General features: G+C 40.0%; 1 protein-coding gene across 12 annotated transcripts in view; it reads right to left on the bottom strand.

Moving 5' to 3' along the window:
* ERC1 (ELKS/RAB6-interacting/CAST family member 1) overlaps positions 1–23,672 on the bottom strand; it is a 281,550-nt gene that overhangs the window by 6,874 nt on the left and 251,004 nt on the right. For 10 of the 12 annotated variants that reach the window (XM_042050357.1, XM_042050360.1, XM_042050350.1 and 7 more), the window contains one exon: positions 10,333–10,521. In XM_042050357.1, coding sequence (XP_041906291.1) covers positions 10,333–10,521 — 189 coding nt within the window. Of the gene's footprint in view, positions 1–10,332; positions 10,522–23,672 lie in introns of those variants that run through there. The other 2 variants (XM_042050358.1, XM_042050359.1) reach the window with 1 other exon arrangement.

The following is a 23,672-nucleotide window of genomic DNA, read 5'->3' as shown; positions in this document are numbered from 1 at the left end:
AGCACCGCTTTAGGAAGGAGCTAACAGAGGTGCGGTGTGCTGGGCACTTCCAGCACCGGCATCTTCCCTTGGTGACTCCCTCACCTGGAACTGAATGCTCTCCATCCTCTTTATTTCACGTTTTCATTCTACAGGACCAGGTTTGTGACCTTCCCAGTAAAGGCCATGTCCACATGACTTAACTACTCCTGAATACGTTGTTCTATGATAAATAGGAGAAAAACTTCCCCTGTACAACATTTTTCTGAATGCAACCATATTCCAGAAGCAATACAGTGGCTTGCTAGTATATTGCTTTAAATAGTTTGACTTTTATTCATGAACAACAGGATGTTTCATAGGTCATTACTTCAGAATTATTCCTGATATGAAATCAATTGGAATGTCACTAATTATACATAATACACCCAGAGTTAATCAGACTTCTGTTTTTCCTACAGAATTACTAATTTTCAGAAACTCTCTTTCCTAACTCAGTCATAAGATGACTACACACAGTTGCAGTGGAACATACACGATTTTTGTTTACTAACTCTGCATTTCCTGTTGGGTCATTTGTTCTTCAGATCACTATAATTGGCTTATAACAGGACACAGAATTTCAAACTTTACATTATTCACTCTGTCTACAGTTTATAAACAGTTTCTCCCACAAGCAGTGTCCCAAACCATGTCACACAACATACTGGAGTATATGCAAACACAGCTTTCAGCTTCGAGCCTAATGCCATTGCCAGAATTAGGGGCCCACAAGGTCTTAATAAAGAGCAGGAAACATCTGCCTTCAGCAACCTGTTTATCTGCCCAGCAATTGATAAAGTCCATGCTGGCCTGTGAACTGTGCAAAATCCCAAGGAAGGCTGTCATTTGTGCAAGCATTTTAGGGCTTACTGTACTCACAGTGGTCTAAGGATCTCAGAGAACAAGGAGAAGCAGCATCCCTTACCAGGCCAGATGATATGGATAGATAGACTGGATAACCTTTCGAGCAGACAGCCCTGCCCTATACTATATATCAAAAAACTCTTTTTTTTCCCAGTACTAGGATTTTCTTCTAATGAAGTATATTCCCTATGAATATAAGACAAGCATATATGTAGCAGGTACATACACATAAGATGGATTCTGAAGCTTATTCCCAGCTTCTGAAGCCAAAGTTCTTCGTCATTTAGAGCTGCTGTGAGCAACTATCTTATTTGAACCTTCTTTTAAATTTTGTGTGGTTTTTAAAAATTTAATATTATCTGTCAGTTCTGTAACATTTCTTATTCCTAACTGATTAGTGTTTTTATTGGAACTCTACTATGTTAATATATGACATGGAAACAATGTCAAACTGGCATTTTTCATGCCTGAAGGGATAACTGTTCATCAGTATACAAATTTCTTGATCTGTGTTTTGCACGTCTGAAACACTGCTCAATGCAGGTTTTAAAAGGAGAGAACTATCAGGCAGCAGCACAGCAGGGATCATTTTACCACTTTAAGAGCACAATGCAGTGGCAAAGGTTAGATTTCTACAATTAAAATTCTAATCAGATACAACAGCATGTCTCTGTTTAGTGATAGTATCAAACAAAGCACAGCAGATTGTTTCTGCAAGAAGCACTGCATAAAAACAAACAGCTTAAGAACAACTATGGAATAAATAAAAATGCTTTTTAAGGAAGCTATGGTGCAGGCTTCTATAGACAGAAGTGTGAGAAAGGAAATTAAAAGGGCAAGCATGCTACACTGTTCCCTTTACTAGGCAGGGTAGCATACAGTAAATTATTGGGGCTTTGCGTGCTGAATGTTAGTTTAATGTGTCCTTATGTGCTTTGTTCCTACTGGCTGCTGTACTCACAGAACAGCCATAGGAATCCGAGAGGGGCTCCTGCCAAGAATCACAATGCAAAAGCAACCTGATCCTGCTCTGTGGAGTGCCATGAGCCAGGGAAGTGGGGAAAACGAGAGGGAGGGGAGCACTCCGGGCTCTGGAAGGGCTCTCGGGGGAGAAGGGGCGACTCAGCAGTAACCCCTAATGGCTCAGGAACGGCAGGCTGTGGATGGCTGATTAGCCTGGTCCCAGCAGCCTGGCAGAGGTATTAGTCAGGAACTTGCAATGGATGGATAAGCCTAGGAAAGGTCCAGTCAGCAAGCAGGATTGAGAGGGTCAGAACAACCAGGCAGGAGTAGTGCTGCATATTAAAAGCCAGGGGACTGGGATTCAGGGACTACCTCAGAGTCTCGGGTTGCTGAGCCTGGTGAGATCCCAGCGATTCGAGTGGCCCCAGTTCCAGCAGCCTGCAAACCACCTCACCACTGGTGTGCTCCCAGGAATGCTCTGAGCCTTGAACTCTGAGACAGGGCTACCTTGTGGCTTCCTGGGCCAACACAGAGATTTCACGGTGCCATCCATCAGAAGGGTGGGAGGCCATGGGTTGGGAGAGAGCAAGCAACAGGAGAAACGGCCAACATTATCATTCTCCTTTTCTTATCTGGCACCTGCAAGGGTCCTGAACTCTCAGTCCACAGGAGGAGCACCAGGAGAGGGCAGTGTTAGCAGGGAAAGCAGAGGTCCTGCACCACCACCACCTGTCCAGCCAGCATCCCTCATCCTGGCCTTTCAACCAAATCCTCCAGGTGAAGTGCCAGAAAAGGACAAAGCAATTAAATTAATGAAATATAAAAGCACCTCAAAGAGACTGAACTTCAAAACTGAAAGAAGGTTGGTGGACAAGGGACAGTCCTTCAGGATGTTGTCTTCAGTGGGGCAACACTGCAACATCAGTGAAGTCTCAGTTTCTTGCTCTACTAGTCAGCATTTATGTATTTATGAGATTCCTTATAAAATCAAGATAAGCCCAACAAAGTAAGTTCATGCTAAAGCTAATAAATCAAATGCAATCAAACAAAAGTAACCAACTCAACCAGAGGAAGAAAATATTTCCAAGAAAAGAGATTTTGACCATCAAGAGTCCAAACGGAGATGGCTTTGAATGCTGAAGGCCAGCAACAATACTTTGCAAATTAGCACAGACAGAAAGTCTACACAGCTGGCTGGCAGATGTCTGTGATGAAACCCTCTTGGAAAAATAGCAATGATAGCCTTGAGTTGAGTTTGCTAGCTTCAGAACAGCTAGATTTAATAATGTGATTCCTACTTCAACAAAGACATCTTAACTGGCTATACGGCTGGTGGCAGCATTTCTAGATCATGGCTATCATCTCCACTGACATCACTCCTCTCGGAAGCAGCTGGGAGCAGCACACGTCAGTCCTCCATCAGGAAAGGCCTTAATGGGGAGCATCCAGTTCTCAGTGCTGTAACTTCATTCACCTGCATGTTTGGAAGTCCAAATTTTAGGAAATTTTCTCTAAAAGTATTAATATCACTTCTGCTCCTGGTTGCCTAGATTTTCCTCTTGTGAATGCAAGCTGACATGGTGTTACCTTCCCCATGCCATTTTTCTATGAAAATAAAGAAATGTGAACAATCCTTTTTTGTTGGCATTCCCAGCTGAGGATATGAGGAGATTCACATACTTGCCTCATAGAAATGATCAAAAATGAGAAGGCAAAGCCAGATTGTTTTTTGTCTAGTTGATGACAAGTAAGAATAGACAGCTCAGAAAGAAAAGGACAGCAAGGACCCCTGAAGTGCTTCATAGTATTTATCTTTGGACAGAAGAACAGAAATGGCCTTCAGCATCTCAGGGGAAAGAAAGCTTGCAGATAATCTGCAATAGATTCAGACACTTTTCAGCACTGCTGCCTTCCTTCCTGGGCTTAGAGCAAGGCATGATAGGAATACTTTTCCATTTATAGTTAAACTCCATCACTGAAAAAAAACCCCTAACAATTCACCATTAATTTAGCTTCTCTGTTCCAAGATATTTCAGAACTTATTTAACTATCAGTTGACATTCAGAGTCATAGGAACAATACATATGAAGATAACTTCATAGTTAAGAAATAGGATGCTATGGTTTTATATGCACACTGGGTGAACTGTGGTGCTGCTCCACAGAACCTTCGTGGCCTCTGCTTTTCCCATGATGCAAACAAGGCAAAATTAAGCTAAGATTCCTTAATATTTATTTACACCCCCCAGTGTGATTTTTGCCTCGTTAACAATTCCACAAAAACACTGATGAAAAAAGGCAAACACAGATAAACTGGTATCTCATCTTGGGCTATGGACAGTAAACCTGAACACAGAATATGACGTGCTTGTAGAGCAGCACAAAAAGAAAGTTAGTGGAGAACTTCTATAAGGATGCAATACTGGGATATAGAATTATGTTTTTCCAAAGTTCAAGTGTTTCTGGATCAGGTTATGGTTAGTCTGAAAAATACATTTAGAGCTTAAAGTAACAGAAGTAAGCATCAATAAGAAATTACACTGATTTAATCTAAACCTTTGTTTTGTCCCAAAATAAGTTAAACTTCACTGTACCTCAGGCAAATGGTCAAGAGTTTTTGCATCTGCCCAGACAAACCAGTGTAAATATGTGTGTTTGAAGCAGTGAGAGCCAATTAGATATAAACCTTTATTTCTCAACTATATACCTATGAAAGGGCCAAAAGAAAGGGTTACGAGTGTGGAAATCCAGTCTGACAAACTTCAAAAACAAAAAAAGAAAAAGTTTTAATGTAAACCCTTAAATATTTCTGCTCTATCTGGAAATGTGGGGTTTATGTTCGCTTTTTCAAAGTATTTTAAAAACATGCATTTAAAAATTAAAGTAAGATTTCAAATGAAACAGTCTGGTCTTACTAAAATATCCATTCTGCTTGGTTATATATCTCCTTTCAAGTTAGGAATTGTTAATGTTCCTGATTGATAGTGTGTATTTTAATTAATATCAGCAATTTCATGGACAAATAAAAATGAATGATGTTATGGATGTGGCTAACTTACAGATAATGTTTGTGATTTTAACCAGTATTTAAGAACTATGACACTGTTCTCATCCTCACCCAAAACATTAAATATGAAAGTTTAAAATGCTTTAAAATGGAACAGTTTTAGAGAGTTCCCATATCCATTGCTTTCTCAACCAAACTCAGGAAGCAGATTTGCACATGAAGAAGGATATAAATTGTTGCAATTATTACTTCTAACTTCTAGCAGAGACCAGAAGTGGACTGTTTAACTTTAAAATACATTATGCATTCCCGTAAGATTACAAATTAAAAATAAATGACACAAATCAAGGGGGGGAAGATAACAAGCTAATAGAAGAGCAGTCAGAGAAGGAAGACAAGGGTAAACTCTGAAGTAATAGAGTAATTTAGAATGACTAAATGCAAATCATAGCAGAGTAATTTCTTTACAGAAACTAAGCTAGTTGAGTAATTCCTCATAGATGACACAGAAGAACACAAGCAGAATCTGAACAAAGAAGTACACAGGATGTTTATAAAATGGCTACTTGTAATTTAGAGTAAAGTTTATCCCACTTGCAATATTGTTTGTATAACAAATCAAAATATGTGTTGAACATTTTCAGAATTTAGCAATCAAATATGCAATTTTAAAATGAAATTTGACAGCTACAGATATGAGGTCTGGTGTCCTTTCATATGAAAAGCTTAGCATTGCTCTGTGGAGACTGAAATGTGAATTAAGTGCAAGGTACATTATGGTCCTTGGAACCAAGCCAGGACTATTTAGCTGACACAGCAGGTTGTGACCGACACAGTGAAGTGACATTATCACCTTTTTCCTTCCTCTGCTTCGGGCACCTGAGCAGAAAAGACATTGCTGATTTCTTGGGAGAGGATTAGTAAGCAGGAATCCGTGGCAGGTCTGTGCTTTGGCTGAAGCTGGTGCACAGGGAGAGGGAAGACAACCTTTCTGCACTACAAAGGCCCTTTGATGATCATAAAGATTTTTCAGAAGTGCCTCTCTCACAGCGAAGCAGCCACAGGTGCAACACTGTTGGTAGTGGGGTGAGACAAGCTCCCACAGCAGGTGACTTCAGAGAGAGCCTCTGATGGAAATGCACCTGCCCAGGTCTCCAAGACTGCTGCTGAGGCCCAGGTCACACTGCAAATGCTGCCAGAAACACCTCTGGGGAAGGAGTGGTCGATTGTGCAGGGAAGGAACTGATGCTTGGGGCCAGAAGTTGGCAGGACACCCAGCAGCCTGAGGAAGCCAGGACGTGCTGGACATGGCTGGAAAGAGCCTCTGATTCCAGGGAGCCAGGGAGAAAAATGCCTCCTACTCCTAGGGTTAAGGAAATTATTTTCATTGTATAGATTTTCTGTTGGAAGAAATATTTTTTCCGAATGTCACTGCAGGACCTATTGAAAATAAGAAATTCTCCGTAAGACGAGGTTCTGCACATTTACAGCTGGATTTGAGGTGCTAAGAAACACTTCTGATAGGCCTTAAGCTATTAATGAATCAAACACTGCTGCCTGCTTCTAATAACTGGGTGTTCCGTTCCGTTGGCTCTTTTTACCTTCTCACACTGCTGCCTCAGCCCCAGCGCAGTGCACCACCTCTGACACACTTAAGCAAGGATTTCCAGCAAATTCCAGTTCCCACTCCACTCTTTTCTTTTGTACAGATAAGAGCAAAACAAAACCCAAACTCTAAATAAAAATGTGGACCATATAATTACGTTCTTAATGCCATTTCCTTTCATAGAGGACTAAAATCCCGCACTTACAGGCAACTATCTGAAACATGAAACGGAGCAGTAGTTCCACAGAGCTCAAGGATATTAACATAATGATACCTCTAGGACAAAGTGAAAGAAAATATGGTATTTAATAGAAATTGCTAGGATAATGCAATTATTTATAATGAATGAATGGAATTTCTATTTCTTAGTGTCAAGACTTGGAACATTCCTCTTTCCTTCTGGTAACTTCAGTTTTTTAATAAGAAAAGTCAAATAGGACACGAGCTGGTTGAGGACAGTTCCTGAAACAGTACTGGCTAGCTTATTTGGGGACACTGGGTCAGAACTGACTCAAAGGGATATTTTCCACCGTAGGAATAATTTAATGACATGGTTCTGAGCACTTTAGATTCTTTACTGTCCACAACTTAGTCTAGTGTATTATTTTAGATTAGGTTTTGAGACACCATATACTCCTAAGTACTGGCTTCAGTTCTACATTAAATGTACCAAAATTTTACTACACTAAGTCAGCCTTACAACATGTCTTTGATAAAATGCCAACAAAGAATGATACAGCATCTTGCCCCCACAGCTTGATTACAATCTTCCCCAGGGCAGTGGTCACAGCCCCAAGCCTGACAGAGTTCAAGAAGTGTTTGGATAATGCTCTCAGGCACCTGCTGTGATTCTTGGGAATGTCTTGTGCAGGGCTGAGTTGGACTCGATGATCCTTGTGGGTCCTTTCCAACTCAGCATATTCTGTAATCAGTTGAAGTCACTAAGGATTACCACTGAACTTAATGGTAGTGTCAAGACACTATTATAGATAAGAGGCACCAATTATCAGTCAAACTTTGAGACTACAAAATTATTTATGTGGCAACAAATCCCCCTTAGATCCATGGTATTGATGCTGGCAGACACTTTCCCAACAACTATTTGTACATTAGTTTCTGTGGGTCACCATGAATGCACTGGAAGAGTGAAAAGGTTAAATCTACTTCATATACCAGTTGCATCTACCAAAAGAAGCCACAGAAAACTCCTACTACTGGTACCTGAGCCTCCCCAGCAGGCATGAAAGGTCTACCAAATATATCAGCCATGATGAAACTTAGCAAACCAACCTCTGTCAATAAAGCTGCAGTGGGAAATAACAGCTCCAAAAGCAGCAGTATGAAAAGGAATTCTTAACTATTTATAAAAAAAACCCAAAAGAGCCAAACCAAACTAGGTAATCTCATTGGTGAGAAGTGGGGATGTTGGCATCACTCTTAAATATTATTGGTGTTGGTTAAATGTATCCTCCCTAATCATGTTAGCACTTCTTAACATTCAAGAGGATTAATTTTTTCCCACTGAGGCTTGTAAAGCATTATCTACAGAAGATCATATTAGAAGGGACAGGAGTGAATTTAATGCACTGGATTTGAAGTAATTTACAAAACTCATTAAAATTCCAAAGATGCAAAATGGGTATTCTGTGATGGGCTTCTGCAAATCTGGAGAACTGATTCCCACCCCCCCTGGGAATACTTTAAGCACAAAGGAAACTCTGCAGCTAGAAACAGAAAAGCTCCATGGCTTAAATGAAAAGTCTGCTTTGTAAATTGAAATATATCATTAGTCTGTGTTCTGCAACTGACGCTTCTTAAATACCATCTGAGTGAGTATGGGAAAGCAGAAGGGACAGCTACATTTTATGTTAGCTGACGTTAGCTATGCTTGGGAATCATGAATGGAGAAGTAACTTTAAACAACTGCGGTGACAGCAGTGCAGAATTAAGACAATAACGTGAGAGGATAGGAAAAGAATTTTCTTCTCTTCTCCAGAAAACTGAGGTAATTCCCTTTTCTCACAGTTTCTCACAATGCTTTCTTTACTGTTTAACCCATAGATGTTGCTAATGGACTAGCAAAGTTTACATGGGAAATATTATTTTTGGGCTGACTATTCAGAAGAACTTGACAAAGAAAACCTTTCCAATTTTCTTTACCCACATCTCTTGATCAAATAGCAAATAGCACCTGTCCCCACAGATCCTGATTGTAAACAAAGACCACCACAGTAATGAGGCAATTTATTTCAGGGATATCCAAACTTTGCCTATATCCACGCTTGTTTTTAGAGGTGCCTCCCATCCATGCTACAGGCTTGTCACCCACTGCTTCATCCCAATCTGACAGACAAGGTGGTTCAAAAGAATATGCCCCATGTTTTGATTTATAACATAGGAGTTGTAAGGCTTTAATAGAGGAGGATGGCATGCATTAAACTGAAAAAGTTTTAATCCTGTATCAGTGATTACAGAACCCAGGAGGCTCTGAAGGGAAAAGGAATGTGTCATGCCTATAGAGGCAAATGGAGATATCGAGGGAGGCACCCAGCACATGCTGAATCAGTAAATGTATGAAGACAGGCACAAAGAGAGAGAATGGCTGTCTTGTACAATCTTGGCCCTATTACAGGTGTATTTATCTCCAGAGGTCTGCTCTTTCTGAATTTTCAGACATGCTTCTGTTGGTTTCCTGCAATTTGGCTGCCCTCTCCAATTTTTGAATCAAAATTCAGTCTTGAATTGGAAGTTCAAGGAAGTTAGCTTTAAAATCACAAAGAAAGAAAACCAGAGCTGAAGTGTTCGAGATAAGCTCAAGATATGTTCACTGACCCACAAATCCCCTTTTAACTATATAGGCCTTACACTAGCTTGTGTGCACACTGGACAGCGTTTGGTATAACGCATATGGAAGTGAATAGTGAAAGGCTTGGCATTCTAATCCAAAGTTAGGGTTAAAAAGATAAAACTGGTCACATTTAGTTCTGCTACAAGTTCCTTGTAGTAGTTTAACAAAAAAAAAAGGCATGCAGTAATACAGGACTAAAATAGTAAAATAAAAAAAAATTGAAAAGAGAAATAGGAAGGAATTAGAAAAATGGTTGTATGGAATGGTGAATTATAGTCCAAAAACAAGAGAGAAAAAACTGCCAATGAAGGGAGTAAGGAAGGCAAGACATTACCAGAGGTGGGAGAAACAAAGATTATTTCAGTAGCTGATTTATAACTGGATGGACAATCTCTTGTGGAGACTTCATCAGACAAACTCGTATGAAACCCTTTCAGTTCTGTATTCCAAAACTCCTGGAAATATACAGTTGGGTTTCTGAAGTCACTGTGTGTGTCTATAAGCATGGCTGTATCACATCCAGCACACTGAGTGCAAATCTTGATTCAGATATGCAGGTAAGGTGGTAAGCAGTAGAAATTATTGGCAGAATATTCTGTAAGAGCAGGTAAGGACAGTGCATTCATTTATATAAAGAGACTCATAAAAATGTGTCAAAATATAAATGGTTTATGTAATTAAAGTAAGATTTAAGACCCTGATGACTACATTAAATTATAGAGAGCAGATAAAATCTGTTAATAGTTAAAACATGGCAAAAGGGGTATCTTGCAGTTTGATCTTCCATGAGTGTGTAGATGCACGGCCTCAAGTACGGATAAAAGAACAGATGAAATTCCATAAGAAATATTACATGGCAGTGATTAAAAGATTTACTGACTCCTTTTATCAGCTGAAGAGTTCATCTTTGCGACCTGCTTTCACCACTTACAGCATGGTTTCACAACGTTTTGGTGTGGCACATCAGTAAAGCCTAAATCAGCAAGTTCAGGTACTTGTTCAGAACTTGAGACCACAAACTCACCTGCTCCTGGGTCATCTTCTGCAGCTCCTTCTCCCAAGCTGCCTGGTCATCATCCAGGTGGTAGGAAGCAGGCGGGGTGAGTCCACGCAGAATCAGGGGGTCGCGGTCGTGGCAGAGGGCTGTCAGATGGCCGATGTACAGCTTCAACTTGCTGCGGTTCTGGTCAAGTTCTAAGAGGGGCTGAATTATCTGAAATAAGAGAGCAGAGCCAGTGAGGCACAGCCTGAGACCCAAGCAGTGATGAAGGCAAAGATCAGCATCTAAGTTACAATCTTGTTCAGCTTCACAGGGGAAGAAACCTGAACACTCTTTCCCCCGTACTCCTGCTCCATAATGTACCAACCCACCCAGAAAGGAACCAAGGACACTGGGGGAAGGGGTGGAGTGATGACAGCTGTGTGATTAGTTTGGGAAATAAGGACGATTGGGTGAAAAATGAAACAATATTAAACTGAATGCATTAACTCTACTGATTATCCAGTTTAACTACATCAACAAAAAATGATTTTTCTGATAAAAGGGGTCTGTCCATAACTAAGGCAACAGCAATATAGATTTTTAGTTTGTTTTGCCAATAAACATTTCATTGTAAATTAAGAATGCAATAAACATGTTCTAAAGAGAATAGTTTCAAATGATGCCAAAACACAACAATTCTAAGATGAATGCATCTCTGCTGTAGAAATTGGATAGAGACATATCTTCACCAGAAAGTAAAAGTTTAATTTTTTTAGAATCTTTTACATAGTTAAGGTATAGTTGTCTACAGTTTTGAAAAAGCAATGACTTTTATGAAACAAGCCAGATTCTATATAATAAACTAAAAAACTGAAATCTTAGGACTTTAATAAAGTACTATTTTATTTTGTTATACTTTACCCGATCTGAATCTAATCATCATTCCTCAATGCAATCCAAACTAGAGTCATCCCCTTTCCATAAAAAGTATCTGAAGAACCATTTTTCATTTTTTTACAAAAATATAGAGCTCAAGTGCATAAATACCTGCTGGGCATCCCTCACTATGACCTTCCACAAGAATACTGCTTCATTTGTTCTAGATGTTTGTGGGCACGTATTCAAAACCGCAGTAATGCAAACCTCTAAGGTTTGCAGCTGATGAAAAATTAGAGAAGAACTGGGCTTAGGGCCTCCTTTCCATAAAATGAGGTGCTGGGCAGGGAGAGCTGGGAAGCCTTGCCAAAGTCTTGGCAATTTCTGTTCGTGTTCCCAGGCAGAGGCTGCACCTGCTGTTTGTTAGTGGGTTGGGGATATCTTTTCAATAGGACACCTCTGACCCTGCTAATGAATAAGGGGTGAGATAATCTCCGAGTCAACAAAACAGGGTGCTGGCATTACTTTCAACAAAGACTCTGGCTTCGACCCCTTTTAATAAGGCTGTCAGGGCTCACTTATTTTGTTTCTAACACTGTTTTACATGGATTAGTTTCTGTAGAGCATGAGGATCTGAGAGGCATGGCTAAGCAGCTAACTCATGTCAGGCTCTGTGTCCTGCCAAGCTCAGCTGTGCTCAGCAGCCTACACCCGCACATCAGGGTGGTGCCACAGCCACACGGCAGCCACGGGACAGGAGACAGGCAAGAAACCTGCAAGAGAGAGAGTGAGCTCACGTGCTTTATTAAAATCCCCAGTGCTGTGGGCAGCCTTGGGGCAACCTCTGTTTGCAGACATAAACACACATATAAAATAATGCTCTGTTATATCAGGAGGGGGTGAGTGGATAAGGAGGTGGTTGGAGAACTGGCTGAAGGGCAGATCCCAGAGGGCTGTAATTAGTGGCACAGGGTCTGCCTGGAGGCCTATTACAAGGGTCAGTACTGGGCCCAGTATTATTTAACTTATTCATCAATGACTTGGACGAAGAGGCAGATGCCTTCTCAGCAAGTTCACTGATGACACAAAGCTGGCAGGAGTGGCCAATACCCCAGAGAGCTGTGTAAGCCTTCAGAGGGACCTCAACAGGTTGGAGAGATGGGCAGGGAAGAACTGTCTGAAATTCAGGAAAGGCATGAGCAAAGGATCCTGTACCTGGGGAAGAATAACCCCATGTACCAGCACAGGCTGGGGCTGACCTGCTGGGAAGCAGCTCTGCAGAGAAGGACCTGGGGGTCCTGGTGGACAGCAAGCTGTCCGTGAGCCAGCAGTGTGTCCTTGTGGCCAAGAGTATCTTGGGGTCAGTAAGGAAAAGCATTTACAGCAGGTCAAGGGAAGGGATCCTGCCCCTCTACTCAGCCCTGGTGAGGCCACACCCGAGTGCTGTACCCAGTTCTGGGCTCCTCAGGACAAGAGAGACACAGAGCTCCTGGAGTGGGTCCAGCAGAGGGTGACAAAGATGTTGAAGGGACTGGAGCATCTCTCTTGTAAGGACAGGCTGAGGGAGCTGGGCCCGTTCAGCCTCGAGAAGAAGCAACTGAGAGAGGATCTCATCAGTGTCTAAGTATCTAAAGGAAGGGTGTTGGAGCATGGACCAGGCTCTTTCTCGTGGTGCTGAGCAATAGGACAAGGGGCAATGGGCAGAAACTGATGCACAGGAAGTTCCACCTGAACAGGAGGAAGAACTTCTTTCCTGTGCAGGTGACCAAGCACTGGAACAGAATGTCCAGAGGGGGTGTGGAGTCTCCCTCACTGGAGACATTCAGGAACCCTCTGGATGCAATCCTGTGCCATGTGCTCTGGGGTGTTCCTGCTCTAGCAGGGGGTTGGACCTGATGACCCACTGTGGTCCCTTCCAACCTTACCATTCTGTGAATCAGGGACTGCAAACTGCAGCAGGGCAGAATACTCTGCTGTCCTGTATACAAGGCAATAGGAAGGGATATTTTAATAGAATCAACACAGTTACATTTCACTTCCATCACCAAGCAAAACAGCCTTTAGCCAATTACATCCATCAGCCTTGATTAGTTACTGAATTTGCACTGTATAGGCCAATTTCATACAGCGTGTGTTACCAAGATTATGATCTGAAAGTGTACTGCCTGTGCAGGTGAAAACCAGTGATGCTTCTAATTTAACTGATGTCTTTCCTATCTTTCTTACTATTTGGTCTGCCCACAGAGGGTAAAATGATGGAGTATCACTTTTCAAGAAAATAGTGCTCTATAAAAACGTAATAGTCAATGTCTAATAACTAGCTGTCTAATCAATGTAGTAGCTGCCTTGTATTCTTTTCAGATACCAGTCTATTGAACATCCATCAGATGTGCAGATTCCAGTTTGAAAAAAATCTGACTGGACAACCTTCCTGGCTATTGTTTGTGAACAGAAACCCTCCTTGATGAAGAGAAAGCAGAGCTATCTAGTCTAGCAAGCAAGAATGGAAGATTATCATAGAACAGTTGAATCTGACTGCTCAGGGATAAGTCCCCTTTCGAAGCACATTCCTCCTGTACCCTTCCCCCTCTTACCTCGAGCTGGAAACAGGCCAAATGAGGCGTGTGAAAGTTCTTAACTAGCAGCCCTCCCAAAGCTGTTCACAGAGCAATCATTCCTCTCACTTGGGATCCATTAAACGCTGCCAGTCAAGTAGGAAGTGCCCTTATATCTGCGTTCCTGCCATATCTAATTTGAACTGGCCACTTAGCAAGAGGCACTGTGCTTCCCACACAGCAGAGCTGCCACTGCCTTATCTCAAGAGGGTATAAGAGCATTTGCTAAGTGCAAAAGCAGGGCAGTGCTGGATTCATAACCCACATCGCGTTCTCATGATCAGCTCAGAACTGCAGAGCTTTCTAGGAAAACAACGGGTAAACAGACCAAACCCAGGAATATCTTCTAAAGCAGCCCTCATTCATTAATTGCCCTGATAGGTTTAGGCCATCCTCATCAATGCATGGAATGAAGTCTGCTTAATGTACCCTCAACTTCAGAATATTGCTAATGGCCAGCTAAGTTTGACAATGTTTGACTAAAAAAGGCAATCACTACAACTCTGAGGCAGAAATGTGAAATGCCTGACAAACCTCTCATGCAAACCCAAACCACCTCAACCAAGTAATAAAGACTTTTATCAACATATTTCAAATGCAACTTGCAAACAATATGTTCAGCTTTTTGCGATTTCGTACTTTTCTTTTTTAATCTTTGAGTATGACAAATGTGAATCTAACTAGTTTCAGAAGTCATTGGGGCAAAAAATCTTTAGAATGAAATGATACTGCTTCTTCAGTGGTAGTCCTGCTGTTGCTGGATAATGGTCAGCTGAAATGTGGGTAACTGAATTTAAAGTTTTATATGCTAAGTCTCTGCATTTAAATACATATAGATACACAGCAGTGTCTACTGGAAATATGCAAAAATACATCGGTGGTTATTTGAAAAAGAAAACCAGCAAATGTCCACAGACATCTGCAGAATAAAGAATGAATGTAATCAATGTGCAATTCACCACAACACTAGCTTTAAATTATGTCTTCTCCAGGCAGAAGGGTTAATGACCCGGTCACCTTTCTCCCTGCTAACAATCCCTTTTTCTCTGAAGGAAGCGACCACTTTTCTTTTGCAGAAAGTAATTAACTTTACTAATTTCAGAGAATACCTTCTAAATTTCTACTTTAAAAATCTGCAGCTGCCATTTTGAAATGAAGTCTTACAGACACCCCTAAAAGCCTGTCTGCTTTGCAACTGCATCAGCTGGCCTTGGCAAAAGTTATCTCCCTATACAACTTGCCTTACTCGTCAGAATAAGCACCAGTGTGGAGGTTGATCATGGATCAACAGCAGTTATCTTTAAAAAAAAAAAAAAGGAGAAAATAACATCTTCTGACACAGCAAGGGCAATATAAAGTGCCATATGTACATTTGGCACTGGCAGGACTGCTGACATACCCCCCATTAGCCTAATTACCCTGCCTGCACACGCCTCTGCTGTGTGTATATATCCACTACAGAACCCTGAAGGGCAGAGTGATGCTGGTGAGTGGTCTTCATTTTGCAATCAAATAATTCAGTCATTTTTCTTAACTTACCCCTAAATTTCTAAATATTTGTGAGAAAAAAAAATCCTTGGAAGTACAGCTACATCAAGAAGAAAATAAAGTAGAACTCACAAGTAATCTCAAGTGTCAAAGTAAACAACGTGAGGTAAAAATGACAGTGGTTTTGTATTGGAAGTGTTACAAAGAAGTGTAGGTGGAATGAATCTGAAAGTTTCCAAGGAATTAAGTAATTTGAGAAACAATCTAGCTTGCCAGCCTGGTCTAGACACCATGAGTGTTCACTGTAAATCCTGCACAGCATAAATAAAGAAGGAATTCTGAAAAAAATCCAAGCAGAAGCCCAAAGCACCACCAAACATCTCCTCAAAACTTCAGACTGAACGTAACCAATACGTTTGGAAACACAGTGCAGGTCGTCCTTTAACTCCTATCAATCACATCTGTCATGTGAGCATGGAAAATGATTTTCAAACTTTGTTACACACAGTTGCAACTATACTACCCAACAAAACCTACTTCCCAAGTACCATTACACAGGAGAAGATGGGGCCAAAGATTGTGTAAGCACATAAGGTTGTTAAAAGGAAATTATTTCAAAAGGACCTGACAAACCTCTGTATACCTCCCTGTATCTAGGTTCTATTATAGATATTGCCGGACAAGAATATTTTGCCTATATAGCTAAATATCTTACATTGGGAGATCCAGAAATAATTTAAGATACTGAGTGACATGGTCTGGAAATATCTGCATAGCAAATTGAATTATGCCTTCTTGCTCAGACCATTTGTGTTTGTTTTGCAACAAACACAAGGGTTCAACAATAATCTTGTAACCACTGAATGCAATGGAGTTTTATGAGGCATGAATTTGGCTCAGAATGTGCAAAGCTTTCCCAAATTCAGAGCAATTTATCACTGATGTCTTCCCTTCATTATTTTAAATGGAAACAGAAGAAAGTTCTCAAAAAGACACATCTTGACCTCAGTTCAGTTCAGCTCGGTTCACCGATGCACAGAGATACTTGGTTTCTTCAGAAGATCCCAATAAAAAAGCTCAAGGACAGGCTCAATATTCTTTAGATTTGTTTTAAAGACAAAAACCCAAAAAAACGATTTAACTCTAACCTTCATAATTTTCTCCTCATAAACTAGAACAATATACGTGAGGAGCTAAAAGAGATTCTGGCTATTTTGACAGAGCTGTCTTACTCAGTTCCTTTCTGACAGAATCAATTAGGAAATCATTCTTATATAGCAAATTATTTCTGAAATTTTTATACACCATGAACAAATCCCATGGATTAATGATTTCCAGAGTTCACCCTCTTCACCTTGGGAAAAATCCAGACCAGAAAAAAAGAACAGAGAAAACACAAACCAGGGAAAGGAGTTTTGTCATTAGCTCCCTCTGTTTAAATAAAATATTTTTCCCATCATGTAGGTGAAGCAGAGAATTGCAGGGGGTTGGTAGGGTTCCTAAAGCACTGAAAAAGAGCAAGTCGTTCTAAAATACTTTTATACCTAAGAAATCCAGAAGTGCTTTCCATGACACTGGCAACTTTCACTTATGTGGGCTGCGGAGCAAAGTTGGCAGGGAACCACGTGAGGAACAGCAGGGACTGCTGGAGATCAGAGCTGACATACAGATGTGAGGGGCTTGTAACTGGACCAAGGGGGAAACGAACTCTCAGGAATGGGATCCCTCAGCAGAGCTGAAGGGGGTGTTTGCACACAGCCTGAATTTTGCCTGTTTCCTCAGTCCCTTACTTTCAAAAGCAACGGCACTCGCTCAGTCTCTTACCCCTAAATACGACTGACTGCACTGCGCACACCTCCCACCTCTTTCTTCTGTGACAGTCCACAGGCCTCTTCCCTCTTCCTGGGACACTGGAGAGGAATCTGTGGCTTCATGAGATCAAAACATACAAACCGAAATGCTGCTTTATTTGTCTAAGGGTTTTTTTCCTTCAACATTTTTTGGGAATCCAGCTTAGTTCTGGAGCAAAACAGGATGGTATCAAGAGAACCTAAAATCTGCACTTTCACTATTAAAATCTCCTTCATTTGAACACTTCATCCCTGTAAGTTGTGTTAGTTACCAGGTTAAATTTTTGAATAATAAATTAAATTATAGGAATCTGTGAAACTGGGTAGTCAGACTTATAATACTGACAATTAAAATATAATCAAGGAAAACAAAACAAAAGACTCTCACAGTAAGCAAAAACAGTTTAACAACTGTTTGCAGCTTGTACATGACACTGTGGATTTAAATAGCATTCTTCTATCAAACTTTTGTAGATGTAACTAGGCAAGCTTAGATTTCACAGAGTCAGTCAGATTTTATGCTGATTCCTTCTCTACAAAAACATAGCATCTTGAGAATAAGTAAGAACAACCTGCTTATATTTTTAATGCATTCAAGCTTTCTAGCACGTGTCTATGCAAGAGTGAACAAGGAAGTACACACATTTCTTGCTGTGCTGTATTTTGTCTATTGCTTCTTCCTATTACAAAGGATAAAAGGAAACAGTGGCTAACAGGCCTTTGTCTGAAAGCAGAACACAGCACCAATGCACAGGAGAGCGTGTCCATGGCAATGCAGATGTATCAGGGGCCGTGCTCTTCTGCCTCCCTGCTGTCTGTTCCACTGCTAATGCAAACCAGAAGGTAATCCTTAAGTAGTCTACCAGAGAACACAATCAGTGCTTTTCCTGTTCAGATGAACTATAACCTCCCTGTCTGCAGGTGATAGGAATCTTGGTCTTGTCCTTCTCGAACACTGCGTCTTCATTCTGCTGTTGCAGCTCTCTACCTGCTGAAAGATACTTTCAAAGCAAAGACTTGTGAAGGTTTATCTGTCTTTGCGAAGTCTTTTTAGAGCTGCTTGCTCTACATCCAAATGCAAAATCCCATGAATAAATACACCTATTTATACATACATATAGTAGTTCTTATCTAAGTTACTTTAACAATCAGATGTAGTTGGAGAGCCCGTGGTTAGCCTATGGGATGGAGCTGTAAATCCTGACATGTCCATCAGTCATTATGAACTTTACCAGCCAGGAAAACGCAGTGTCTAGATTGGCTACATGCCCCTACAGTTCTTATTTTAGTTACAATTCTCTGGAGCTTATTTTCAGAGTTAATACACTGGAAAGCAGGTTTGGGCTTGATTCTTTTTGTAACATTGCTCATCTCCTCTCTCCCTCAGTTTCTTTCCTCCTAACTGACAACTAAAAGGGCTTGGCTGCAGCTGTTCCTCCTCTGTCTCTGTCCTGTCTATGAGTGCCAGAGCTCAGAATAACTGGGAGATAGGACAGACTATCACACAAACTGCAAGGAACAGCTCTCCTGGAAGTGGCCAGAAACAGTAATGTTTGAGTGCAGAATTCCTACTTGCTACAAAGACCAAGCCACTAGTAGAAGATCATGTTCAGCTGCAAATCAAAAGAGAAAATAAGACACAGACCTGGCATAATCTCATCTGGCAGAAATGAATGATGGCCTTTTTGCAATTGTTTTGCTGAAAAGCACAAATCTCTACAAAAAGAAACCAGCCATCTGTTTTGAATGTTTTAGACTGTAAGTATCTACTTGTGCTCTTCTTTGATCTATAAGAATAATAGGAAGACAGTGATACAGTCCAGTTACACCTCTGTTGTGAGTGCTTAATTCATCCCAGAGCAGCAGATTACAAAATTCCATCTGGAAATCTTAGTCTTATCATTCTGGGATCAGAAAGAAGATGAACAGTGTATCAAGATCAGTTCTTTTGTGCTCATAGATATAACATTCTTGGACAGAGAATACATTCTTCTGACAGAAATTACTTATTAAGCAGCAAAATAATAGTTAAAAAAAAAAAAAAAAGAAAGCTAGCAGAAGAATTGTTCTCCAAAAGAGGAAAAGGACCAGGAGCAGAAGCTGACTTTGTCTCAAGGACAGCACTCTTCTCTAACTCTCCTAAGGATTAATTAGTTACATCACCTTATTTGAGTGCATCACATTAGGGTTCTTACTAAAAGGTTGCCCATCTGGAAAAGTGGGAGTGAAGAACCCTGACTGTCACCAATATGACAAAACAAATCCAGCATCTCTCTCAGTCAGGACAAGTGATAATGTTTAAGCAATGGAAGATCATCTCACGTAGCTGCCTTCAAATTTTGCACAGGGTATGTCTCCAAGGCAAGCACAAGACACTTTCTCAATGCTTTTCCATACCTGGATGAAGAATTGTAATAATATCATTATTATATTACACAATTAATTTGTAGATTTTACAGAGGGGAAGAAATGACTATTCAGAAGACAAGAGATGACAGTAAAGGACAAGAAACAGTGGTCTAAAGAGCTTTGTTCAGCATGCTGGAAAAGGCAGCTCCTTGAAAATACAGGTTATTTTCCCTTTTCCTGGGAAGGAATAGGACCTTGGAAAAAAGTAAGAAGTTGTAATAGAGTCAAATACAAATCTAACATAATTTTGGGAACAATTTCAAAATGAGGTATTAGAATCACCATCATATCACTTTAACAAGACAATTTCCAAATATTGCACAGTAATAATATCTAGCACTTATACAGCACTTTTCCCAAGCAGAACTTGCACTTTCACAAAAACTTCAGCGCATTTTACAATTAAGAATTTGAGACAGGGAGAAAGAGAACAAGTGAGTGGTTGGAGACGATGCCAGGAAAGAATTTATCTTCTGAATCGTGGCCTAGTACTGTGTCCAGTAAATTATAACGTAATATGAGTCAGGCATGAAGGCCTGGTGGTTTTGGCCATTTAGCATGATCTAACAATTAAAAAGACCATATTGAAAATAAATCTAGTCAAAAGGCTTATGAGGTCACAGTGTAGTGAGTGACAATACTGAGAACCTCAAAGTGTGACAGTAGGACAAGCAGTTCTGTGCATGTTGCACACATAAAATGTGTCTCATGGAGAGAAGATCACATTTACGAAGCTAACGAATGCCTGTGTAATTTAAACATGGAACTCACCACCAAAAAATCATTTACTTCGCTAAAAAAAGTCAGCATATTAATCCAAGCATCAAATAACATAGAAAAAAAATCGATGTTCTCCTCAAACTCCCCAAAGTATAGACACTTGTAGTGTTGTAGTGATCTCAATGAAAACTTCATGTGGTTTGACTGCTGAGGCAAAGGTTAAATTAAGCCTTGAGATGTCCTGCTCACAAAGTCAGTATTCTTATCCCTTCCACCATCATAGTAGTTACAGCTCTTCAGACTGTTGCCTGTCCTGTATTTCGGTCACTTTCCCCTAAATCTGTTTGAATAGCCATGCATATGGCTGGGTGACTGGGTGTCCATTCACTGTGTATTTCCTTTCAGCTGTAAAATAAGAAATACCTCCTACACAACAAAAAGGAAATTGTGAATGCTCCTTCTGGGCATTCCTAGGGGTGACACACATTGCTCTACAGATACAAGCTGGAAACACATGGCTTACAACCCTAAGTGTTCAGTTGCTTTTTGCATACATCTATTACTATCAGTTCCTCTGTGAGGTTTAAATGTTTCTATCATTCTTACTGGAATTTGGTTTAATACCTTTGTCCTAATAAATGCAATACAGAATGTCATTCAAGTCTCATTACCCCTCTAAAAATCACAGATGGCTACTTAGAATGAGATTGGTTTTGGACACAATATACTCATTAAGTAGACATAAGAATATAAGTGGACTTGGGAATATTAGATGGTCTTGATTAAAAACTATATTTAAAAAATTCAAACTAATTTTATTAAACTTTCAAATTGATGACGTTCCCTCTATTACAGCTTTTAGATTTAGATTACTCTAATCTACAGAAAAACTCTTGGCAAAGGCAAATTACAATATTGAATTGACTGGTTTTCAGTTCTTAAAAATGAGCCAAATATTTCCCTGCAATGACTTAACCCCTCTTTCCACCACAGACATCACCTCTGAAATCTGAAGTGTTAAATTCTGCTAGTGTCTTCAGTGTTCAACTCCCAAAGCTTACTGCTTCTAAGTTAAAATCTGTCAGACTCAAGTATTAAGGAAAAATGTCACAAAGAAGACACTTTTTGTCTTACAATATTTTTACACCAATAGGAATTGCCAATATTTGATTCATCTACAAATATCCTCAATTTTTATGCACTCCATTTCCGTGCCAGCTCTTTGACCATTCCACTGTTGCTCTAATAATCATAATATTAATTTTCAGCTAATGAATGGATAAGTGGATGAAGCGGATTTCTGAACCACAGCCACAGTTTCTCCCATTTTAGGTAGCACAGCTGTGCTTCACAAGAAAACTGGATGAATTGAGCAGCTTGGGAAATTTCTGTACAGAAGCTTTGCTTCTCCTCCCCCCATGCTGCACACACCTGCACAGATTTACAAGAAGATACACCCACATACACACCTATCCTTTTGCATGTATTAGATCTCTTCAAGTGTAAATTCATATTATTTTTGATAAAAGTGAGTAATAACTAATTAAGCCATTGGCCAGATCACGTTAGCATTTGAGAAAGACCAAAGAGCATCCTCATGTGAAATCGCACTGGAATACACTTGGAAGTAGAGGAGGATCGAGCTCCATCTGGGGAATAAAAGGTGTCATAAGAAATTCAGACAGCAAGGAAACGAGCCTAGTAAAAAATGCTAGGAAAGACTATTTCAGGATGAAGGATGGTATTTACACTGAACTATAAACTCAAATGTAAACTACCATCCTCAGAAATTACAGGGAGGGTGCACATGTTTTTGTGCTCCATTTCAGGGGAGCTCTATCTGATAATGCTGTCATGTACACACCTGGCATAATTAAATACTAAATTCAGTCAGCTCCAGAATGCTGGAGGGGAAAAGCCTTAAGACCTAAACCATAAAAATAAAATAATGTAGTTAACTATTGTACATAGCTTTTTTGGTCTCCATTTAATCTTCAGTATTGACCAGAGGTGATTGCAGCCTGAAGGAACTTTAAAAAGCAAACTTATTGCCAAGTCCTGTGCTATTAGTTACTTTTTATCATTGTAATACATAAATTTAATTTAACACATGGAAGTTAGGGACTCTGTAACTTACATCATCTTAGCTTTTACAAAGAGACTAAGGACTTTTTTTTTTTAATGGACATGGAATATCACGGTAAAAACATGTACTCTGTTGGGAATAACTGGCTTGGGAAGCATCCATCACCTTTATACTTCCCCTGCTGATGTATGCACGACAATCTTGAGGCTGACAAGCTTCTCAGATGAGATGCATGTTAAGGCAAGGCTGCTGGCTGACTCATTATTTTGACTGGGATACTCTAACACGCTTTCCTGAGGAAAGCGCCTCAAAGTCAAGAGATAAGCTGTATTTAATGTCAACCACCCATTAATTCAGTAAACTATGAGAAACCATGCTCTTAGCACAGTTGCATTCTTAAATGCATCAGCAGATGGGAGAGCAAAGAGGAAGATCTTTCTCTCAGTGTTTTCTACACAAACTCCATGTTTGCTCCAGAAGGAAAATCAGAATTACTCCTACCTTCATAGTGAGTGTCCTCTTCCTTTTCATCATTTACTTACCTGATCTTCCCTGTTTAATTTCTGTGCTTCAGCTGATCTTTATAAGCATTATCTCTAGAACTTTTAACAACACACACGAACGCACAACCATTGCAACAGCAGTGATTCAAAAAGAATGTGAAATCAACAGCGAGTGGAAATTAATGAAGCACTTTATCAATTTGTCCACTAAAGAGATTTTCTCAGTTCAAACCCCAAGGCATGAAATTCAAGTTAGACACTGCCACAGTTGGATTAAATTTTTCAGATGGTTGGCTTGAAAAGAGGGATTTGATCTGTACAGTCAGACAGACCATAATTCTGTAGTTAATTGAGCAAGTGCAAGAGATGAGAGCACCTTATTCTCTCATGAATGTTTTACAAATCTAATACAAAGCAATAATTTTCAGAAATGCAAGGGCCCAAGATTTCCACAGAAATTTTCAGAAGTTTTCTTTCAAATAACTGATATGAAAAAATCAAATTCTTAGAAAAAAGTGCACAGAAATTCACGTGAAATATTTTTTTCTTAAAAGGATAAGTGGAGAAAGAAAAAGTTCCATATAAACTTTTAAAATACTGTCATCAGTCCTTTAAAACTCTTCAAGTACTTCAACAAAATGTATTCTGCTTTAAAACTGATACTCCAAGGTATAAATGAATCTTGTGTACTGTAGTGTAATAATCAGTATTTGACTCCTGGCCAGTAAGAGGTTTTTTTGCTAAAGAACAGGCGTGAGGAGAAAGGCTCTGTCCTCTGTACTGTCTTCCCTTCTGGAAATAGGAGTTGTTGTGGGGACAATTTGACAGCAGAAAA

Source organism: Corvus kubaryi, unplaced genomic scaffold, assembly GCF_017639235.1.
Source record: "Corvus kubaryi isolate FWS band 111438036 unplaced genomic scaffold, C.kubaryi_AGA036_p1.0 72, whole genome shotgun sequence".
Lineage (NCBI taxonomy): Eukaryota > Metazoa > Chordata > Aves > Passeriformes > Corvidae > Corvus > Corvus kubaryi.
Note: the sequence above shows the minus strand (reverse complement) of the source record. Positions and strands in the feature narration are given on the sequence as shown.